At 42.0% G+C, this 18032-nt stretch overlaps 1 protein-coding gene across 1 annotated transcript in view; it reads left to right on the top strand.

Moving 5' to 3' along the window:
- The window catches only part of FAF2 (Fas associated factor family member 2), a 63350-nt gene that overhangs the window by 35093 nt on the left and 10225 nt on the right, over window positions 1-18032 (top strand). Inside the window, exons 3-9 of the mRNA XM_054487191.2 lie at window positions 4457-4591; window positions 7105-7181; window positions 10348-10486; window positions 12151-12236; window positions 12336-12427; window positions 14631-14808; window positions 17075-17246. Of these exons, the coding sequence (XP_054343166.1) occupies window positions 4457-4591; window positions 7105-7181; window positions 10348-10486; window positions 12151-12236; window positions 12336-12427; window positions 14631-14808; window positions 17075-17246 (879 nt within the window). The remainder of the gene's footprint in view (window positions 1-4456; window positions 4592-7104; window positions 7182-10347; window positions 10487-12150; window positions 12237-12335; window positions 12428-14630; window positions 14809-17074; window positions 17247-18032) is intronic.

The raw sequence follows: 18032 nt of genomic DNA, 5'->3' as shown, positions 1-18032 counted from the left end.
GTTTAACCTTTTGAAGAGCTCCCAGACTGTTTTCAAAGTGGTTATACTATTTTAAATTCCCAACAGCATTGTAGGAAGGTCTGAATTTCTCCACACCCTCACCAACACTTGTTAATATTTGTCTTCTAGATCATACTCACCCTAGTGAGTGTGTAGTAGTATCTCTGTGTGGTTTTGATTTGCATTTCCCTAGTGGCTAAAATGATGTTGAATATTTTTTCATATTCTTATTGAACATTTGCATATCTTCTTTGCAAAAATGTCTATTCAAGTCTTTTGCCAGTTTTTAAATTTGGTTATCTTTTTCATGTTGAGCTGTGAAAGTTTTTTTTTTTTTTTTTTTTTTTTTGAGATGAAGTTTCACTCTGGCACAGGCTAGAGTGCAGAGGCGTGATCACGGCTCACTGCAACCTCCACCTCCCAAGTTCAAATAATTTTCCTACCTCAGCCTCCTGAGTAGCTGGGACTACAGGTGCCCCATGCCCGGCTAATTTTTGTATTTTTAGTAGAGGCGAGGTTTTTCCATGTTGGCCAGGCTGGTGTTGAACTCCTGGCCTCAAGTGATCCACCCGCCTCGGCCTCCCAAATTCCTGGAATTACAGGCATAAGCCACTGCGTCTGGCCAGTTTAGGTTTTTTTGAGACAGGATTTCTCTCTGTTGTCCAGGCTGGAGTACAGTGGTACTATTATGGCTAACTGCAGCCCTGACCTCCCAGACTCAAGTGATCCTTTCACTTCAGCCTCCTGAGTAGCTAAGACTACAAGCACACACCACCACGTCCAGCTAATATTTTATTTTTTGATTTTTTGTACAGATGGGGTCTCGCTGTATTGACCAGGCTGGTCTTAAACTCCTGGGCTCCAGTGATTCTCCCACCTTGTCTTCCCAAAGTGTTGGGATTACAGACGTGAGCCACCATGCCTGGCGCTTATCTGATATTTAATTTGCAAATGTTTTCTCCCTTTCTGTGAGTTATCTTTTTACTCTCTTGATAGTGGTTTGTGGTTTTTTGTTGTTGTTGTTGTTTTGTATTTTTAGTAGAGATGGGGTTTCACCGTGTTGGCCAGGATGGTCTTGATCTCTTGACCTCGTGATCTGCCCGCCTCGGCCTCCCAAAGTGCTGGGATTACAGGCGTGAGCCACTGTACCCGGCCTGTTTTTTTTTTTTTTTTTTTTTTTTTGAGAGAGAGAGTCTTGGTTTGTTGCCCAGGCTGGAGTGCAGTGGCATGATCATAGCTCACTGTAACCTTGAAGTCCTGGGCTCAAGAAGCCTTCCTGCCTCAGCCACCCTGACAGCTGGGACTACAGGTACATGCCATCTTGCCATATTCATGATAGTGTAATTTGATGCAGAAAAGTTTTTTGTTTTGATGAAGTCCAATTTATCTACTTTTTTCTTTTGTCGCGTGTGCTTTTGTTGTCGTATCTAAGATACTTTTGCTTAATCTGATGTTGTGAAGATTTACACCCTTGTTTTAAGAGTTTTATAATTTCAGCTTTTACATTTAGGTTTTTGATGTATTTGATGTATTTGTAGTTAATTTTTACGTATAGTGTGATCTAGGGGTTAATCCACTTTCTTTTGCATGTGGATATCCAGTTATCCCAGCATCATTTGTTGAAAGATTATTCTTTCCTCATTGAATTGTAAAACTAGGGGACTACCTGATATTAGCCAAATTTCAAAGTTTGAAGCCAGTAATTGAGTTTAGAGGGCACACTGCCCTCCTAAAGACCACCTTCACTTCTGAAACCACCTGCAGTTTCAGAGTGTCGCAAAACCATCTTCAGATTTGCTAATTCACTAGAACTCACTGAAAGTTGTTACAGTCATGATTATAGTTTATTATAGGGAACATATAGATTAAAAGCAGCTAAAGGAAGAGACAAATAGGGCAGAGTTGGCCGGGCGCGGTGGCTCACACCTGTAATCCCAGCCCTTTCGGAGGCCAAGGTGGGTGGATCACGAGATCGGGAATTTAAGACCATCCTGGCCAACATGGTGAAACCCCATCTCTACTAAAAATACAAAAATTAGCTGTGTGTGGCGGTGCGTGCCTGTAATCCCAGTTACTCGGAGGATTAGGTGGGAGAATTGCTTGAACCTGGGAGGCAGAAGTTGCAGTGAGCTGAGATTGCACCACTGCACTCCAGCCTGGTGACAGAGCTAGACTCCGTCTCAAAAAAAAAAAAAGAAAAAGGGGGCAAAATCTAAAAGGATTTTGGACATGAAGCTTGCATACTGCGCTCCTGCAGAGTCGGGACACATTACCTTCTTGGCATAGATGTCTGACAATATGCATGAAGTATAGTAGCCCCCTCCACCCACAGTTTCACATTCTGTGGTTTCAGTTATTCGTAGGCAACTGTGGTTTGAAAATATTAAGTGGAAGATTCCAGAAATAAACAATTCATAAGTTTTAAAATGCATGTTGTTCCGAGAAACATGATGAAATCTCACTCTGTCCCATTCTACCTTACCCGGAACGTGAATTATCCATTTGTCCAGCATCTCCACGCTGTATACAAGACCCACCTGTTAGTCAGTTAGTAGCCGTTTTCAGATCAACTGTTGTGCCATTACAGTACTTTTGTTCAGGTCCCCCTATTTTACTTAATATTGGCCCCAAAGCACAAGAGTAGTGATGCTGGCAATTCAGCTAATGCCAGAGAGAAGCCAGGAAATGTGTCCTTTAAGTGAAAAGGCGAAAGTTCCTGGCCAGGCGCGGTGGCTCACGCCTGTAATCCCAGCACTTTGGGAGGCCGAGGCGGGTAGATCATGAGGTGAGGAGTTCAAGACCAGCCTGGCCAAGATGGTGAAACCCCGTCTCTACTAAAAATACAAAATTAGCCGGCCGTGGTGGCGCATGCCTGTAATCCCAGCTACTCGGGAGGCTGAGGCAGGAGAATCACTTGAACCCAGGAGGTGGAGGTTGTGGTGAGCTGAGATCGTGCCACTGCACTCCAGCCTGGGCAACAGAGTGAGAGTCCATCTCAAGAAAAAAAAAAGGGTTAAAGTTCCTGACTTAATAAGGAAATAAAAAAATTATATGCTGAGGTTGCTAAGATCTAGCTTGTGTTTGTGAAATTGTGAAGAAAGAAAAAGAAATTCATACTAGTTTTGTTGTCACACTTATGCAAAAATTGCAGCCACAGTGCATGATAAGTGCATAGTTAAGATGGAAAAGGCATTTTTTGAGTGGAAGACATGAAGAGAAATAGCTTCCAGTGACAGCATTCAAGTTCATTACTATACGTGGTTTCAGGAATCTACTGGAGGTCTTGGAACATATCCCTGTGGATAAGAAGGGACTACTGTATTGCCAACCAGGGAAGCTTCAGTGCTTCCAGAGTATTTATTAGGGCATCATTACATAGGCACGATTGATTTGCTTGGCTGCCCACATGGTTGAACTCAATCTTTAAGTCAACTGATACCAAGTTGTCCAAAGTTCCCCACCCTAAACCACATGGTTGGTCTTTCTGGCATGGCCGGCTTTCACCCTAAGACTACTGGGTGTTGCAGCTGTAACCTAAAATCTAGTAACAAAGACATGCTTATCAGGTCTGACATAGATTACCTCCCAAAAGGGAAAGGCCAGACATCTCTTTGGGTAAGGTCAACTTTTTTTTACTACATTGAGACAAATATCTATTTCAAGGACAGAGTTAAGGAGGGAATGAATTTTTTAAACTGAATATCAGTAGTCTGGCAGGAGTTGTGTTAGGATCTTTATGTATGGCCAACTCATTAAATTTTCAGATTAACTCAGAAATATTGTTCCTTTATTTTGCACATGAGGAAACTGAGGCTCATATGTTTTTTTCTTCTTTATTTTTTATTTTTAGAGACAGGGTCTCGTTTCATTACCCTGGCTGGTCTCGAATTTCTGGTCTCTGGGCTCAAGCAATCCTCTCACCTCAGCCTCCCAAAGTGTTAGGATTACAGGTTTGAGCCACCGTGCCTGACCTGAGGCTCATACATTGAGCAACTTTTCTGAGAGATGGAGCTAGGATCAGACCGAAGTTTCTCTGCTGCAAACCCCTTCATCAGATGCCACTCATCAGGACTGCTTCACTGCATAACTCCAGGGGTACTGCCCACATTGTATTCTCTGAGGATAGCTTTTCTTGGGATTGTACAGTGAAGCACTTTATATCCCAGCCACCCTGAATAATACCTACCATCTGAATACAGGCAGTATGCTTGCTGCATAAATGTAGCTTCCAGACAAGTTTCCTCGTCTCCTCTACTGTGGATGCATTCTGGAGCCGTCACTCCAGTTGCCTCCAAGTACAGCTGGTTAACAGGCCCGTGAAGGCGCACTCCTCAGTGACCTTTTGGTGTATTCATGACCATCCTGTTTTGGAATACCACGCAATAGTTGCCTCACCTCTTGTTCTTGGTTGATTTGAGCATCGCTGAAACTCTTGCCACTCTGTTTTCCTTCTCAGGCTGCTGTACAGGACAGATTGAATGAGCAAGAGGGTGTACCTAGTGTTTTCAACCCACCTCCATCACGACCCCTGCAGGTTAATACAGCTGACCACAGGATCTACAGCTATGTTGTCTCAAGACCTCAACCAAGGGCAAGTTATTTCATAGCTGGAATTTCCCCCTTTTTTATTTATAAGTATATTCACTTGGTTATATTGATCTCCCTGTGACAGGAGCAAAATAAATATTTAGAATGTAAACCTGGTAGTTAGACTTGGCCCCTTGGGTATATTATTTTGCCCTGATTCCTCAAGGAATTGTTACAGAAACTACTCATTTTTTTTTTTCTTTTCTTTGCCAGTTATTTGGAGAGTGTTTTCTACCTCTTAAGTTACAATTTGTTTACTCAAGTTCTTTGTTGCTTCAGTTTACTTAATCTTAAACCAGTTTTGAGGAAGTACATGGAATCTTTGTAGGAGCTTTGGCCACGTCTTTGAAATTAGCCTTGAAGGGCTAGTAGCAAGGAGGAGGTTCACGTCTTTGAAATTAGCCTTGAAGGGCTAGTAGCAAGGAGGAGGTTCACTTAAATTTAACAGACATTTAAGAGTACTCCAATAACCTGGTATCTTGCTACTGGGGATCCAGACATGAATAAAGAGCCAGTCTTCCCATTTCAAATTCAATTTCTCACAGTCTGTTGAAGGAAGTCAAATGTGTACACTGATAATGAATTCTAAAGAACTTCTTGGACTTTCTTTTTCTTACCCTTGGGGTTATACTCACCTCTTATACTTTTATACTTGCATTTAGAATCCTAAGAAAACACTCCCTTTAATATTGCAGCAGTTAGAATTTACTCCATCATCAAGCCTTTTTGTGGAGTACTTGATTTTTGTTTTGTTTTGTTCTGTTTGAGACAGGGTCTCACTCTGTTGCCCAGCCTGGAGTGCAGTGGCATGATCTTGGCTCGCTGCAGCCTAGTCCTACCTCCTGGGCTCAAGCAGTCCTCCACCTCAGCCTCCTAAGTAGCTGGGACTACAGGTGTGCGCTACCATCCTGGTTAATTTTTGTATTTTTTGTAGAGATGGGGTCTTGCTATGTTGCCCAGGCTGGTCTTGAACTCCTGAGCTCAAGTTATCTGCCCACCTCAGCCTCCCAAAGTGCTGGAATTACAGGCTTGAGGCACTGTGCCTGGCCTACTTGATGTTTTAAAACATGTTTCTAAGTAGTGCTCTGTGGTTTTCTGAAGTACAGTAGCAGATTCCCATGTCAGCCATGGGGCTCCAGAGCTTCCTGGCCACAGACCCAGAAAGTGTCTCAGGTTAACACAATGTGACATCTATGAAATGCTTTATAAACTATAGAGCCCTGGATGTATGCTAGTTTTAATAATTAATAACAGCAATAATAATTAGCATTATTACTAAGATAAGCAGCTATATGGGGATTTGTCATTGTGGTTAATATAATTACTTAACGTTTGTATACCAATGTCCAAGGTTAGTAATAGTGATTATCTTTCTTGCTATTTCTATATACATTATTTTAGGTTTTTATGTTTGTTTGTTTTGTTTTGGGACAGAATCTCCCTCTGTTGCCCAGGCTGGAGTGCAGTGGTGTGATCTCAGCTCACTGGAACCTCAGCTTCCCAGGTTCAAGTGATTCTCCTGCCTCAGCCTCCCGAGTAGCTGGGATTACAGGCGCCTACCACCGCATCTGGCTAATTTTTGTATTTTTAGTAGAGACGGGGTTTCACCATGTTGGCCAGGCTGGTCTCAAACTCCTGACCTCAAGTGATCTGCATGCCTTGGCTTCCCAAATTGCTGGGAGTACAGGTGTGAGCCACCACACCCAGCTAATTTTTGTATTTTTAGTAGAGACAGGGTTTTACCATGTTGACCAGGCTGGTCTCGAACTCCTGACCCCAGGTGATCCATCCGCCTCAGCCTCCCAAAGTGTTGGGATTACAGGCGTGAGCCACCAAGCCTGGCTTATTTCTGTATACCATATTTTGATGTGTAAATCTAAAAAGGAAAGAATGAGTGTGTATCATTTGGGGGACATTAATTTGCAATTGAATTTGACAAGTCTATAAGTAGCTGCCAAAAATAAGTATTAAAGCAGTTTTGGTTTTTATTTGTTTGTTTGTTTTTTTGAGACAGAGTCTTGCTCTGCCCCCAGGCTGGAGTTCAGTGGTGAGATCTCGGCTCACTGCAACCTCCGCCTCCTGGATTTAAGCGATTCTCCTGCCTCAGCCTCCCTGAGTAGCTGGGACTACAGGTGCATGCCACCATGCCTGGCTAATTTTTGTATTTTTAGTAGAGATGGGATTTCACCGTGTTGGCCAGGCTGGTCTCAAACTCCTGACCTCAGGTGATCCGCCCCACTCAACCTCCCAAAGTGCTGGGATTACAGGCAGGAGATATAGCTCTGGACCTTAAAGCAGATTTAATACAAAAATTCTGCAAAAAAAAATGATAGTAAGATGAAATAAGACCAAAGATGGTGGCACTTAGAAGGATGAGGTGGCCAGGAAGAAGGAACTGTATTTTAGAGGAACAAATCACATGGAAGGACCAAAAAGAGTGAGAAAATCTGACCTAGCCATTTGATAAAATATTAGGGATTGAGAGAATTGTCTCTAACTTTGTTTTTGGACTTTCAGGGGCTGCTTGGATGGGGTTATTACTTGATAATGCTTCCATTCCGGTTTACCTATTACACGATACTTGATATATTTAGGTATGTACCTTTGGATTTATGTATTAGTAGAATAGTAAGACTTTGGAGCTGAAATTTAGGCCAAAATAAGTTTTATGCTCTATCAATGTTGACTTACCAATTTGTCATGAGATCGAATACTCTTCCCAAACTGTCTTTTAATATAATATACAGGTATTTTAAATTGTTGAAGCATTGGCAGGCATTGTGAAATGGAATTGTTTTTAAATTAGTCTTACCTATTGTTTGCAAAAACCAGTCTGACTATATTTATTTGTCTCCCCCTCCTCCCCCCACCATATTTGTCACCTCTACACTTCCTAGTTGATGTCCACACCCTTTCCTTTCTAACCACTGTCATCTCCTAGCTTCACACTCCTTAGAACTTTTTTCCTAAACTACTTCTCCACCTGACTACTCACAATCCCAACAAATTCTCTTGCTCTGAGATTACCCAGTTTGCCCTTGATTCCTCCTACAATAGTTGGACCTCCCTAGACACTCCTGTTATACCTTTTCTTTCTTTCTTTTTCTTTCTTTTTTTGAAACAGAGTCTTGCTCTGTCGCTGTCACCCGGGCTAGAGTGCAGTGCCACCATCTCGACTCACTGCAACCTTCACCTCCTGGGTTCAAGCGATTCTCATACCTCAGCCTCCCAAATAGCTGGGATTACAAGCATGCGCCACCACGCCTGGCTAATTTTTGTATTTTTAGTAGAGACAGTAGAGATGGAGTCTCATTTTGTTGGCCAGGCTGATCTTGAGCTCCTGGCCTCAAGTAATCCACCTGTCTTGGCCTCCTGAAGTGCTGGGATTGCTGGCATGAGCCACCATGCCTGGCAGCTTCGGTACCTTTTCACTTTGCCCTGGCAGCCCCTAGGTTGCAAACACTGGAACCCTTTTATGTATATACCCACTTGCTTCATACCTTCACCTTTCTTCTAGCTTCCTTCATGTACCATTAAAAGAGCTCATCATTGGAAGCTACAGAGGGTCCAAGGCCAGAAAATGAGTGGGGCACAACTGGCCGGGCTCTGTGGCTCACGCCTGTAATCCCAGCACCTTGGGAGGCCGAGGTGGGCGGATCATAAGGTCAGGAGATCAAGACCATCCTGGCTAATACGGTGAAACCCTGTCTCTACTAAAAATACAAAAAATTAGCCAGGCGCGGTGGCGGGTGCCTGTAGTCCCAGCTACTCAGGAGGCTGAGGCAGGAGAATGGCGTGAACCCGGGAGGCGGAGCTTGCAGTGAGCCTAGATCGCACCACTGCACTCCATCCTGGGCGACAGAGCGGGACTCCGTCTCAAAAAAAAGAAGAAGAAAAAGAAAAGAAAATGAGTGGGGCACAACTTCTTAGCACATCAGGCTTGGGTTATCTGGTCCAGAGCCACGTCTAGGCTTTATGGGGAACTAAAATGTTCAAGGGCATCCAGGCCAGCAGATGGAGCTGGGATATGTAGTCTGGGCCTTGTGTATACAGGGAACCTGTACTTCCCTTCAAATATGGGACAGCCTTTACCCTGCTCTAGGGAGCAGAGGCTGAAGATGTGGGTCCAGCAGCTGCATAAGTACAAGGATCAGATAGTACCTTTTATATTGGCCCCTTGGTGTTTTATGAGGCTGTCTGCTTAATGGCTTTCTTGCTTTAGCAACATTCTTCATGGTCACTAATTAATTGCTTAGTACTCTTTCCATCCCCATTTTATTTAAGAATGAAAATGTAAAAATCTTTAAAATCATAATGAAAACTAAGTTGACATCTCTGTTTTTTTCTAAAAAAATAAAAAAAGCTGATTGTCCTAAACTGTGTAGATCGTGGGAATATTGTGTAATGAGGAACAAAATATAAAGCCTTTAAGAGAGAATTCTAAAATGCTTAATTTCAAAGAAAGTAGTTAAAACATCAGTCTTCTGAAGAATTTCTAACCATTCCCCCACGTATACAACTTACTACATTTTGTGCTTTTAATTCGCTCTGGAATGTTGGTGTCAATGAATTTGGTTTGATTACTCGGGAGAAATTCCAAGTAGAATTGTATACCCAGGGGGAATTTGTTGGGATAATGAATTGACTCACTTTTTGTTAAGGAAAGTATCATAGTTTAATCACCTTGTCTGTGCTGAAAACTTTTCAAGTAAATGAATATTGTTTGCTTTTCTAGGGAAAATATGCATGGCATGTATTACTAATTTTAATGCAGCTGTATCATCCAACCAACTTGTTTAATGTTAGGTAACACATTAGCCTCTGTCCCATTGCCTTCTCTGGAAACCCAAAGGATAAATAAATGGTACTATACAAATAGGGTAGGCCCTTTAGAAACAGATGTTTGGTACCATTAGGTATGTATTCTTCACTTTACAAGAGCTGCCAGTACTCCACATCTGCCAGGGTACTGTGGAGCAGTTTTATAACTTCCTCCATGGATGCCATCAACCATAAATCATCAAGCAAAATGTACTTGCCCCTTTGAAGAGCAAGTAAATCATAACCGCAACTTCAGATTTGAAGTTCCTATCCATAATTTGAATAGTTTGGGGTTGTGAACTCAATATTTAAAATCCCAGGAAAACAGAAAGGAAAAGGAGGGGCAAGTAGGACAACCAGAAAGTGACCTCTGTCCTAGAGCACTGTCCAGTAGAACTCTCTGTGATGATAGAAACGTTCTGTATCTCCGCCGTTCAATGTGAAAGCCATTAAACACGTGGCTGTTGAGCACTTGAAAAGTGGCTAGCATTAGGAAGGAACTGAATTTTAATTGTATGTAATAGATTTAAATTCAGAATAGCCACATTTGACTAGTGGCTACAGTATTGAGACAGTGCCATTCTAGAGAGTCTGGGTGCATAGCCTGACACATGATCTTTTTGGATACTGTGTCTTCCCTTCCAAACCCTTCTAGCCCTAAATTGTTCTACAAAAAATACTCAGGATTTATGTAGGCCAGTGTTGGAATTTATAATCCCAGTAGTTTGCATTCTTCATGAACAGGCAATAAAATAACATTTGCTGCTTTATGGCTTTTGAACCAGACTCTACTCTCGGATTTGATGGTCCACTCACAGACCGTTCACCTCCCTTTGTTGCCGTGCCTCTGGCTCTGTTACAGGAATCTGTACAAATTGGCCCACTCCATATGCACTATAGTAAGCTGGATTCATGTGATATTTATTCCTTCCTCCCCAGGTTTGCTCTTCGTTTTATACGGCCTGACCCTCGCAGCCGGGTCACTGACCCCGTTGGGGACATTGTTTCATTTATGCACTCTTTTGAAGAGAAATATGGGAGGGCACACCCTGTCTTCTACCAGGGAACGTACAGCCAGGTCAGTGCCACAAACCATATAGATGCCAACTTACCGAAATGATTCTATCCTCAAAGGAAAGCATAGCCCAGCACTGATCATGTCCTTCTTGTACTCAAAAACCTTAATTAGCTCTTCACTGCTTACAGGGGGGTAATAAAAAAGACCAAACCTTTTAGCTGGCCCCTCTTTGATCTAATGCTGCCCTTCTTTTGAGGTCTTTTCTGCATAACTTATTTTACCATACCCTCAGTTCCAGCTGACTCATTCCCTGAACATAGTCTGTACTTGCCTACCTCTGTGCCTTTGCTTTTGCCGGTCCCTCCACATGGAATGCCTTCCTCACATTTTTGCTAATTGGAATCTTGCCAGTCCTTCAGCTAGATCATGCCACTCCCCACTTACAGCTATCCCTGATTGTTGTGCCCTGTCCTGCCCTATCTCATAATCTAGAATACTAATCTTTCCCTTTGTTCTTCCATAGCTTTTAAAAATTGATAGCAATTTTATATTCTTTCCTATATTATTTGTGTTCATGGCTAATCTCTGCTACCAGACTGAAAGCCCCTTGAAGGCAAAGCCTACATCTTCTTTGATCTCTCACAGAATTGAATAAGGACATAGACCATAGACTCAGGGCAGCACATCTCGTTCAACCTCAGCCATGTCGACCTTTGACTCAAGACCTCACCGTTCAGGGGAGGAAAAATTAGAGTTCTGTGGGTGTTTGGTATATCTCTAGTTTGCCAGAGAAATACATAGAATTAACACTATGGGAATAGGGAAAACTATGGGAATGCTGTGGGAATAGGCAAAAGGGGGTTCTATTATGCAGCCTCCAGAATTCCTGAATCTATCTGGAGAAAGAGAAAAATGCTCACCCTTGCTTCCTGCTTTCATTTTCCCACATCTGCTTTTTATCATAGTCAGTCTCCTCGCTGGCTGTTCCCACCACACTCAACAAAAACTGAGCACCTACTGTATGCCAGGCAATGTCCTCAGTGCTAGAGATACAGAGATGAATGAGATGAGCACCTCCCGTGTACCCTCTCTGCTATGATCCTGAGGGTAGACCACCCTTGACCATGTCGGCAGTTGTACAGTGTAATGTTCTCAGGAGCACGCACATGCAGGAGCACGCACAGGAGTCTTGGACACTAGCCTTGTCTTTGAAAGTCTTTTACACCCTATGCTCTTTAGAATGCCTTTGGATCGTACAGTCCATCATTCCTACTCGATATGTGGCCTGGGGTCAGGGTTGTCTTCGCAGTTATTTTTTACTTACAAGGATGTTGTAGCTGTGAAGTAGAAAAATTCTCACCTCCCTTTCATATGGTCAGATTCTCCTGTTTTTATCTTCCTTACACTGTGGGTGCAGCTGACTTTTCTATGATTTGTTGGGAACCTGTGTTTGTAAGCCTGTCTACTCTCATGTGTCTGTTAAGTTTGAATCCTAACAACACTAAAACCTTTTCATTAAAGCTTGTTAGCATGGAGTTTCTATAGGGAGAACAATGCCAGGGGTGTGAAGGTAGGAGCTCAGGAATTTTCTGATTTCTCGCTCACCTTTTTTCCTTATTTTTCCTTTTGTTCCTAAATACATAACTCTATCCATTAGGACCCTTAGCCTAAATATAAGCTCAAGACAGTCTTCTTAATAATGAGTGATCTTATCTTTCTCACAGGCACTTAACGATGCCAAACGGGAGCTTCGCTTTCTTTTGGTTTATCTTCATGGAGATGATCACCAGGACTCTGATGAGTTTTGTCGGTAAGTGGATTGATCATTTTCTTTCTCTTTTCTGACTCTTTCTCGTGACAGTTTGTAGTCAGCAAGTTGTTCTCATGTCCTTTTCATACCTTTCCACAGCAACACACTCTGTGCACCTGAAGTTATTTCACTAATAAACACTAGGATGCTCTTCTGGGCATGCTCTACAAACAAACCTGAGGGATACAGGGGTAAGTTACGTTTCTTCTGCCTCATTGAGATTGTTGGAGTATCTTTGGAATAGTCTGGAAAGACATGCCATGCCATTTATTACAAGTGTGTTTGTTCTGTGGTAGATACGATGCTAGTTGCTGTTTTATATTGTCCCATTTAATCCTCTCAGCAGTCCCGAGAGATGGGGGGTCATATTACCTTCGCTTTATGGTTTAGGAAATAGGCTCAGAGAGTTTAAGCCACTGGCTGAAGATGACACAATTAGCAAGTTTTATTTTTTTGTTTTTTATTTAATTAATTAAAAAAATTTTTTTTGAGATGGAGTCTTGCTGTCGCCCAGGCTGGAGTGCAGTGGCGCGATCTTGGCTCACTGCAACCTCTGCCTCCTGGGTTCAGGCGATTGTCCTGCCTAAGCCTCCTGAGTAGCTGGAACTACAGGCGTGCACCACCACGCCCAGCTAATTTTTTTGTATTTTTAGTAGAGATGGGGTTTCACCACGTAGCCTCAAACTCCTGGACTCAAGTGAGCAGCCCACCTCAGCCTCCCAAAGTGCTGGGATTACAGGTGTGAGCCACTGCGCCCCGCCATAATTAGCAAGTTGTAGCGTACGATTGGGTCTGCCAGATTCTAAAGCCCGTTCTTCACATTCAGCATTGCCAAAACCTGCCACATTCTTAGAAATACCCAGTCTTGGCTAGCAGCTTGCTTTTAATCTTAATGGGCTTTTTACTGAAGAGTTTATTCTTTTCATCAACAATGTTAACAGAGCCCTTGCATAGTGAGTCAGTTGTTTGAGTACCTTGAGTGCTGATATGGATTTGGAAAGTTCAGATCTTTGCTGACAGTAACTCTTCTTTGGAGATAAGTATTTTTAGACGGTTAGTAAAAGATACGAAGGCATCCAGTAAGGAAAAATGTAGTCATTTTTGTGGCTACCTCTATCCAGCAACTTTTGAGTTTATATTAGCATGCCACATACTGTGCCATGTCTTGAGAACCAAAGATGTGGCAGATGTTGTCCTTGCATCCCAGAGTCTGAATCTTAAGCCTAATTGTTTTTAAACGTCCAAATTCCTGCATGCGTTTTGCCATTCTAATATGGCTTTGCGGGGGGCGGAAGGGAGGTTGTGAATAGAAGGAAGGTAAGGATTTTTTTTTTAATAGAAGTTTATAAAATCTCTTATTTCACACCATAAGGAAAACATAGGTAAAACTCTGTTATGGTAAAAATCTTGGTCATTTGGAAACCAATTTTTTTTTTTTTTTTTTGAAACCAAGTCTTACTCTGTCACCCAGGTTGGAGTGCAGTGGTGCGATCTCAGTTCACTGCAGCCTCCACCTCCCGGGTTCAAGCGATTCTCCTGCCTCAGCCTCTCGACTAGCTGGAATTACAGGCGCGTACCACCACACCCTGCTAATTTTTGTATTTTTTGTAGAGATGGGGTTTCATTATGTTGGCCAGGCTGGTCTCGAACCCCTGACCTCAAGTGATCCAACCACCTCGGCCTCCCAAAAGTGCTAGGATTAAAGGTGTGAGCTACCAGCCCAGCCTCAACTTTCTATCAATAAGCTTCTTTGGAACAGAAAAACTAACCTTTTTAAGGATAGAGAAAAGATACACAGGGAGAAAGGATAAGGAAAGGATTAGGCAAGAGAAAAAAAAATGATGATGGAGAATATTATCGGTATCATCAGGCTGAGATTTGCAGCCTTGTGCCCTTTTAGGTTTGAGCCCTTGTACAGGGAAAAACTGTGCCAAATTCTTTATAGACCCTTTTCCTACCATCAAGTGTACATTATGCTTAAACTCTGCAGCCTTCCCTGGCATCATCACGACAACCACACCGCCGCCAGGAAAGCCTGTCCTATTCTAGTCAAGCACCTAGGGATAGGTGTGCAAATTGATAACAAAAACAAAAGATTACAAAACTGGGAGGAACTGGGCATGGTGGCACACTCCTGTAATCCCTGCTACTCAGGAGGCTGAGGTGGGGGGGTCACTTGAGCCCAGGAGTTGGAGACCAGCCAGAGCAACATAGTGAGACCCTGGCTCAAAAAAAGAAAAGAAACTAGGAGGGGGGAAAAAGCAGAGACTAAATGATATGTCCCGTCTTCCCCAACCAGGATTAAAACAGTTCTCTCACTCATTGTGGAAAGTCTAAGGGTTGATCTTTTTCACCGTCAAGTCCTGCCCTTGATCTGTTGGGTCTTTTTGTCAGTCTCACAGGCTTTACGAGAGAACACCTATCCATTCCTGGCCATGATTATGCTGAAGGATCGAAGAATGACTGTGGTGGGACGGCTAGAAGGCCTCATTCAACCTGATGACCTCATTAACCAACTGACATTTATCATGGATGCTAACCAGACTTACCTGGTGTCAGAACGCCTAGAAAGGTACAAGGGAGTTTCCTTCTGGAACAAAGAGAGACCAGTTGTAAATTTGAAGGGCTGACCTCTGGGGCTCTACCAATCCTGACTTCTTCTGTGCATCAGGCCGCTATTAGCTTTTAGCTTTGCCCATTTATTGTCAAAATATTTACATATATAGACCTAAATTACTCTATATCAGGTAATCTGTTCTTAGAGATGTTCAAAATAAAGACAAGGGCTGGGTGCAGTGGCTAACACCTGAAATCCTAGCACGTTAGGAGGCTGAGGCAGGAGGATTACTTGAATCCAGACTGGGCAGCAAAGCGAGACCCCATCTCTACAAAAAATAAGAAAAAATTAGCCAGGCATGGTGGTACATGCCTGTAGTCCCAGCTACTTGGGAGCCTGAGGCAGGAGGATTGCTTGAGGCCAGGAGTTCGAGGCAGCAGTGAGCTCTGATTGTGCCTCTGCATGCCAGCCTGGATGACAGAGCAGGACCCTGTCTTTAAAAAATAATAAATGGATGAATAAACAAAGACAGGCCTCTATGCTCAAGAATGTATATTGTGGCATTTAGAATAGCTGAATGTAATATAAAGAACTTCGATGTAAAAAAAAAAAAAAAGTGGAATGGTTATAATTCCTCTCCATTACATAAGTTATGTACATTAATTATAGGAAATCCTAAAACCACAAAAAAGCACAAGGAAGAAATTTAAGATCACTGATAATCCTACCACCACTTGAACATTGTTATATATATTTTTAATTTTATACACAACACACACCCCTATATACATACACATTTATTTGTAAAATTGGGATAATACTTTTTTACAACCCTTCTTTATGTAAGAATGTATCACAGCGTTTTCCCTCATCATTAAATATTCTGCCACATTTTAAAAATTACTGCATAACATTCCATTATCTAAATACATCATAATTTAACCAGGCCACTCTCGTTGGATTTTTAGATTATTTTCGGTTTGTTACTATTATAAATAGCATACAGGGAGATAATTTTTTGCAATTTGTGATGGTTTCCTTAGATTAAAATTTAAATTCCTGGAAGTGCAGTTTCTGGGTGAGACAATATATTTTAAGGCTTTTGATTTGTAATGCCAACTTGCCCTCAAGAAAGTTAAACAAACTTAAATTTTATGGAAAGCTTTTAATAACATGAGGACATGCTTGTTACATATTAGAAAAATGCAGAATCAGGCTGGGCATGTTGGCTCATACCTGTAATCCCAGCATTTCGGGAGGCTGAGGTAAGAAGATTGCTTGAACTCAGGAGTTTGAGGTTAGCCCGGGCAACATGGTGAAACCCCATCTCTACAAAAAATACAAAAATTAGCTAGGCGTGGTGGTACACGCCTGTAAGCTGAGGTGGCAGGATTGCTTTAGCCTAGGAGGTTGAGGCTGCAGTGAGTCATGATCGCACCACTGCACTCTAGCCTGGGTGACAGGCTAGCCCTGTCTCCAAAAATAAAGAAAAATGCAAGATCAAAATCCTGTAAATATAGTGTTATTTTAACAGTGTAAAAAAATGTATAGAAGAGGAAACTTTCTGAGGTAACTGAAATGTTCTGTCTTGATTGGAGTGGTGATTACGTGGTTACATTTATCAAAATTCATTGAATTGTACATTTAAGATCTGTGCATTTCACTGCATGTAAATTTTATCTTAATTTTTAAAGAAAGTATAAAGCAAGAATGTTTCATCTGTTCAACTATTTTGATTGGCTAAATATTTTGGCTAAGAGAAAACAAATTTATTGGAGAGAAAATAGAGGAGATATGCCAAATTTTATAATGTTTTATCTTTGATTAGTGATTCTCTCAATAACTCTGAAAACTCTACATTTTCAGATCTGCTACAATGTGTGTATGGATATATATGTGTGTGTTTTGGTTTTATGAGATCAGTACAAAAATGCAGTAACCCAAAATGGTATTTACTTGTAAAATATGATATTGATGATCCCTTCATAATAACAGTACTGTGTTACATTTGTTAGAATTAGGGGAAAAGTTATTTTAAAAGAGGAGAGGAAAGCTTGCTGTTTCCTTTTCTGCCAAATTAAACTGAGAAAAAAGGTGGCTTATTCAGATTCTGCCATGCTCTGCTTTTGGAATCCCTTATGGCAGTGTGAAATCGTCATCTGCTAAGAATATCAATATTTTTACACACACACACACACACACCCAGAAAATTTCAGTATAAGAAAACACAGAACTTTGTGAGAGTGCTGTTTTTCTTCTCTTGCTTTTGATCTGTTCACAGGGAAGAAAGAAACCAGACCCAAGTGCTGAGACAGCAGCAGGATGAGGCCTACCTGGCCTCTCTCAGGGCTGACCAGGAGAAAGAAAGAAAGAAACGGGAGGAGCGGGAGCGTAAGCGGCGGAAGGAGGAGGAGGTGCAACAGCAAAAGTTGGCAGAGGAGAGACGGCGGCGGGTAATGGACGTGTGGCTTTGCTCCCTGTGGTTTCCAAACTGCCGAGACTTTGCCATCTTGGTCTTAAGTGTGAAAGGAAAAACGATAGCCACCTTAAACAGACTAAGAGGGGAAAAAAAGGAGAAAGGAAAGAAAAAAATACAACATGTTGGGATTAGGGGTGATTTAAATTTTTCATACCATTTAAATATTCGTTCTTTTTTAAATAAAAATTTAAAAAAAGAGATGGGCTTTGCCATATTGGCCAGGCTGCTCTCGAACTCCTGACCTCACATGGTCTGCCTGTCTTGGCCTTCCAAAGTGTTGGGATTACAGGCGTGAGCCACCATGCCTGGCCCTAAATATTCATTCTTAATACCAGTATTAGCTGATTTGGCATTTTACTCATTATCTTTTTCTTTTTGTTTTGTTTTGTTGTTGTTGTTTTTGTTCCCTAGCAATCAGACTGAAATATACGTTATCTTATTTGATTATGTATTACCACTTACCTATAACCAGTGTCTTTTAGCCATTTCCTTTTATTTCTTTTTTTTTAAGAGATGGGGTCTCACTGCGTTGCCCAGGCTGGAGTGCAGTGGCTATTCACCAGTGCAATCATGGCACACTACACTCTGAAACTCCTGGGCTCAAGCAGTCCTGCTGTGGCCTCTCAAGTAGCTGGAACTACAGGCACACATCACGGCACCCTGCTCCCTTTCCCCTTTTTCTCAAATAAATACCTAGACATAATAAAGAATACATGAGATGCAATTGTACTTTAAATTTAGGTTGTTTTTGACTATTCCC

The sequence above is a fragment of the Pongo pygmaeus genome, chromosome 4 (genome assembly GCF_028885625.2).
Source record: "Pongo pygmaeus isolate AG05252 chromosome 4, NHGRI_mPonPyg2-v2.0_pri, whole genome shotgun sequence".
In the NCBI taxonomy this organism is placed as follows: domain Eukaryota; kingdom Metazoa; phylum Chordata; class Mammalia; order Primates; family Hominidae; genus Pongo; species Pongo pygmaeus.
Note: the sequence above shows the minus strand (reverse complement) of the source record. Positions and strands in the feature narration are given on the sequence as shown.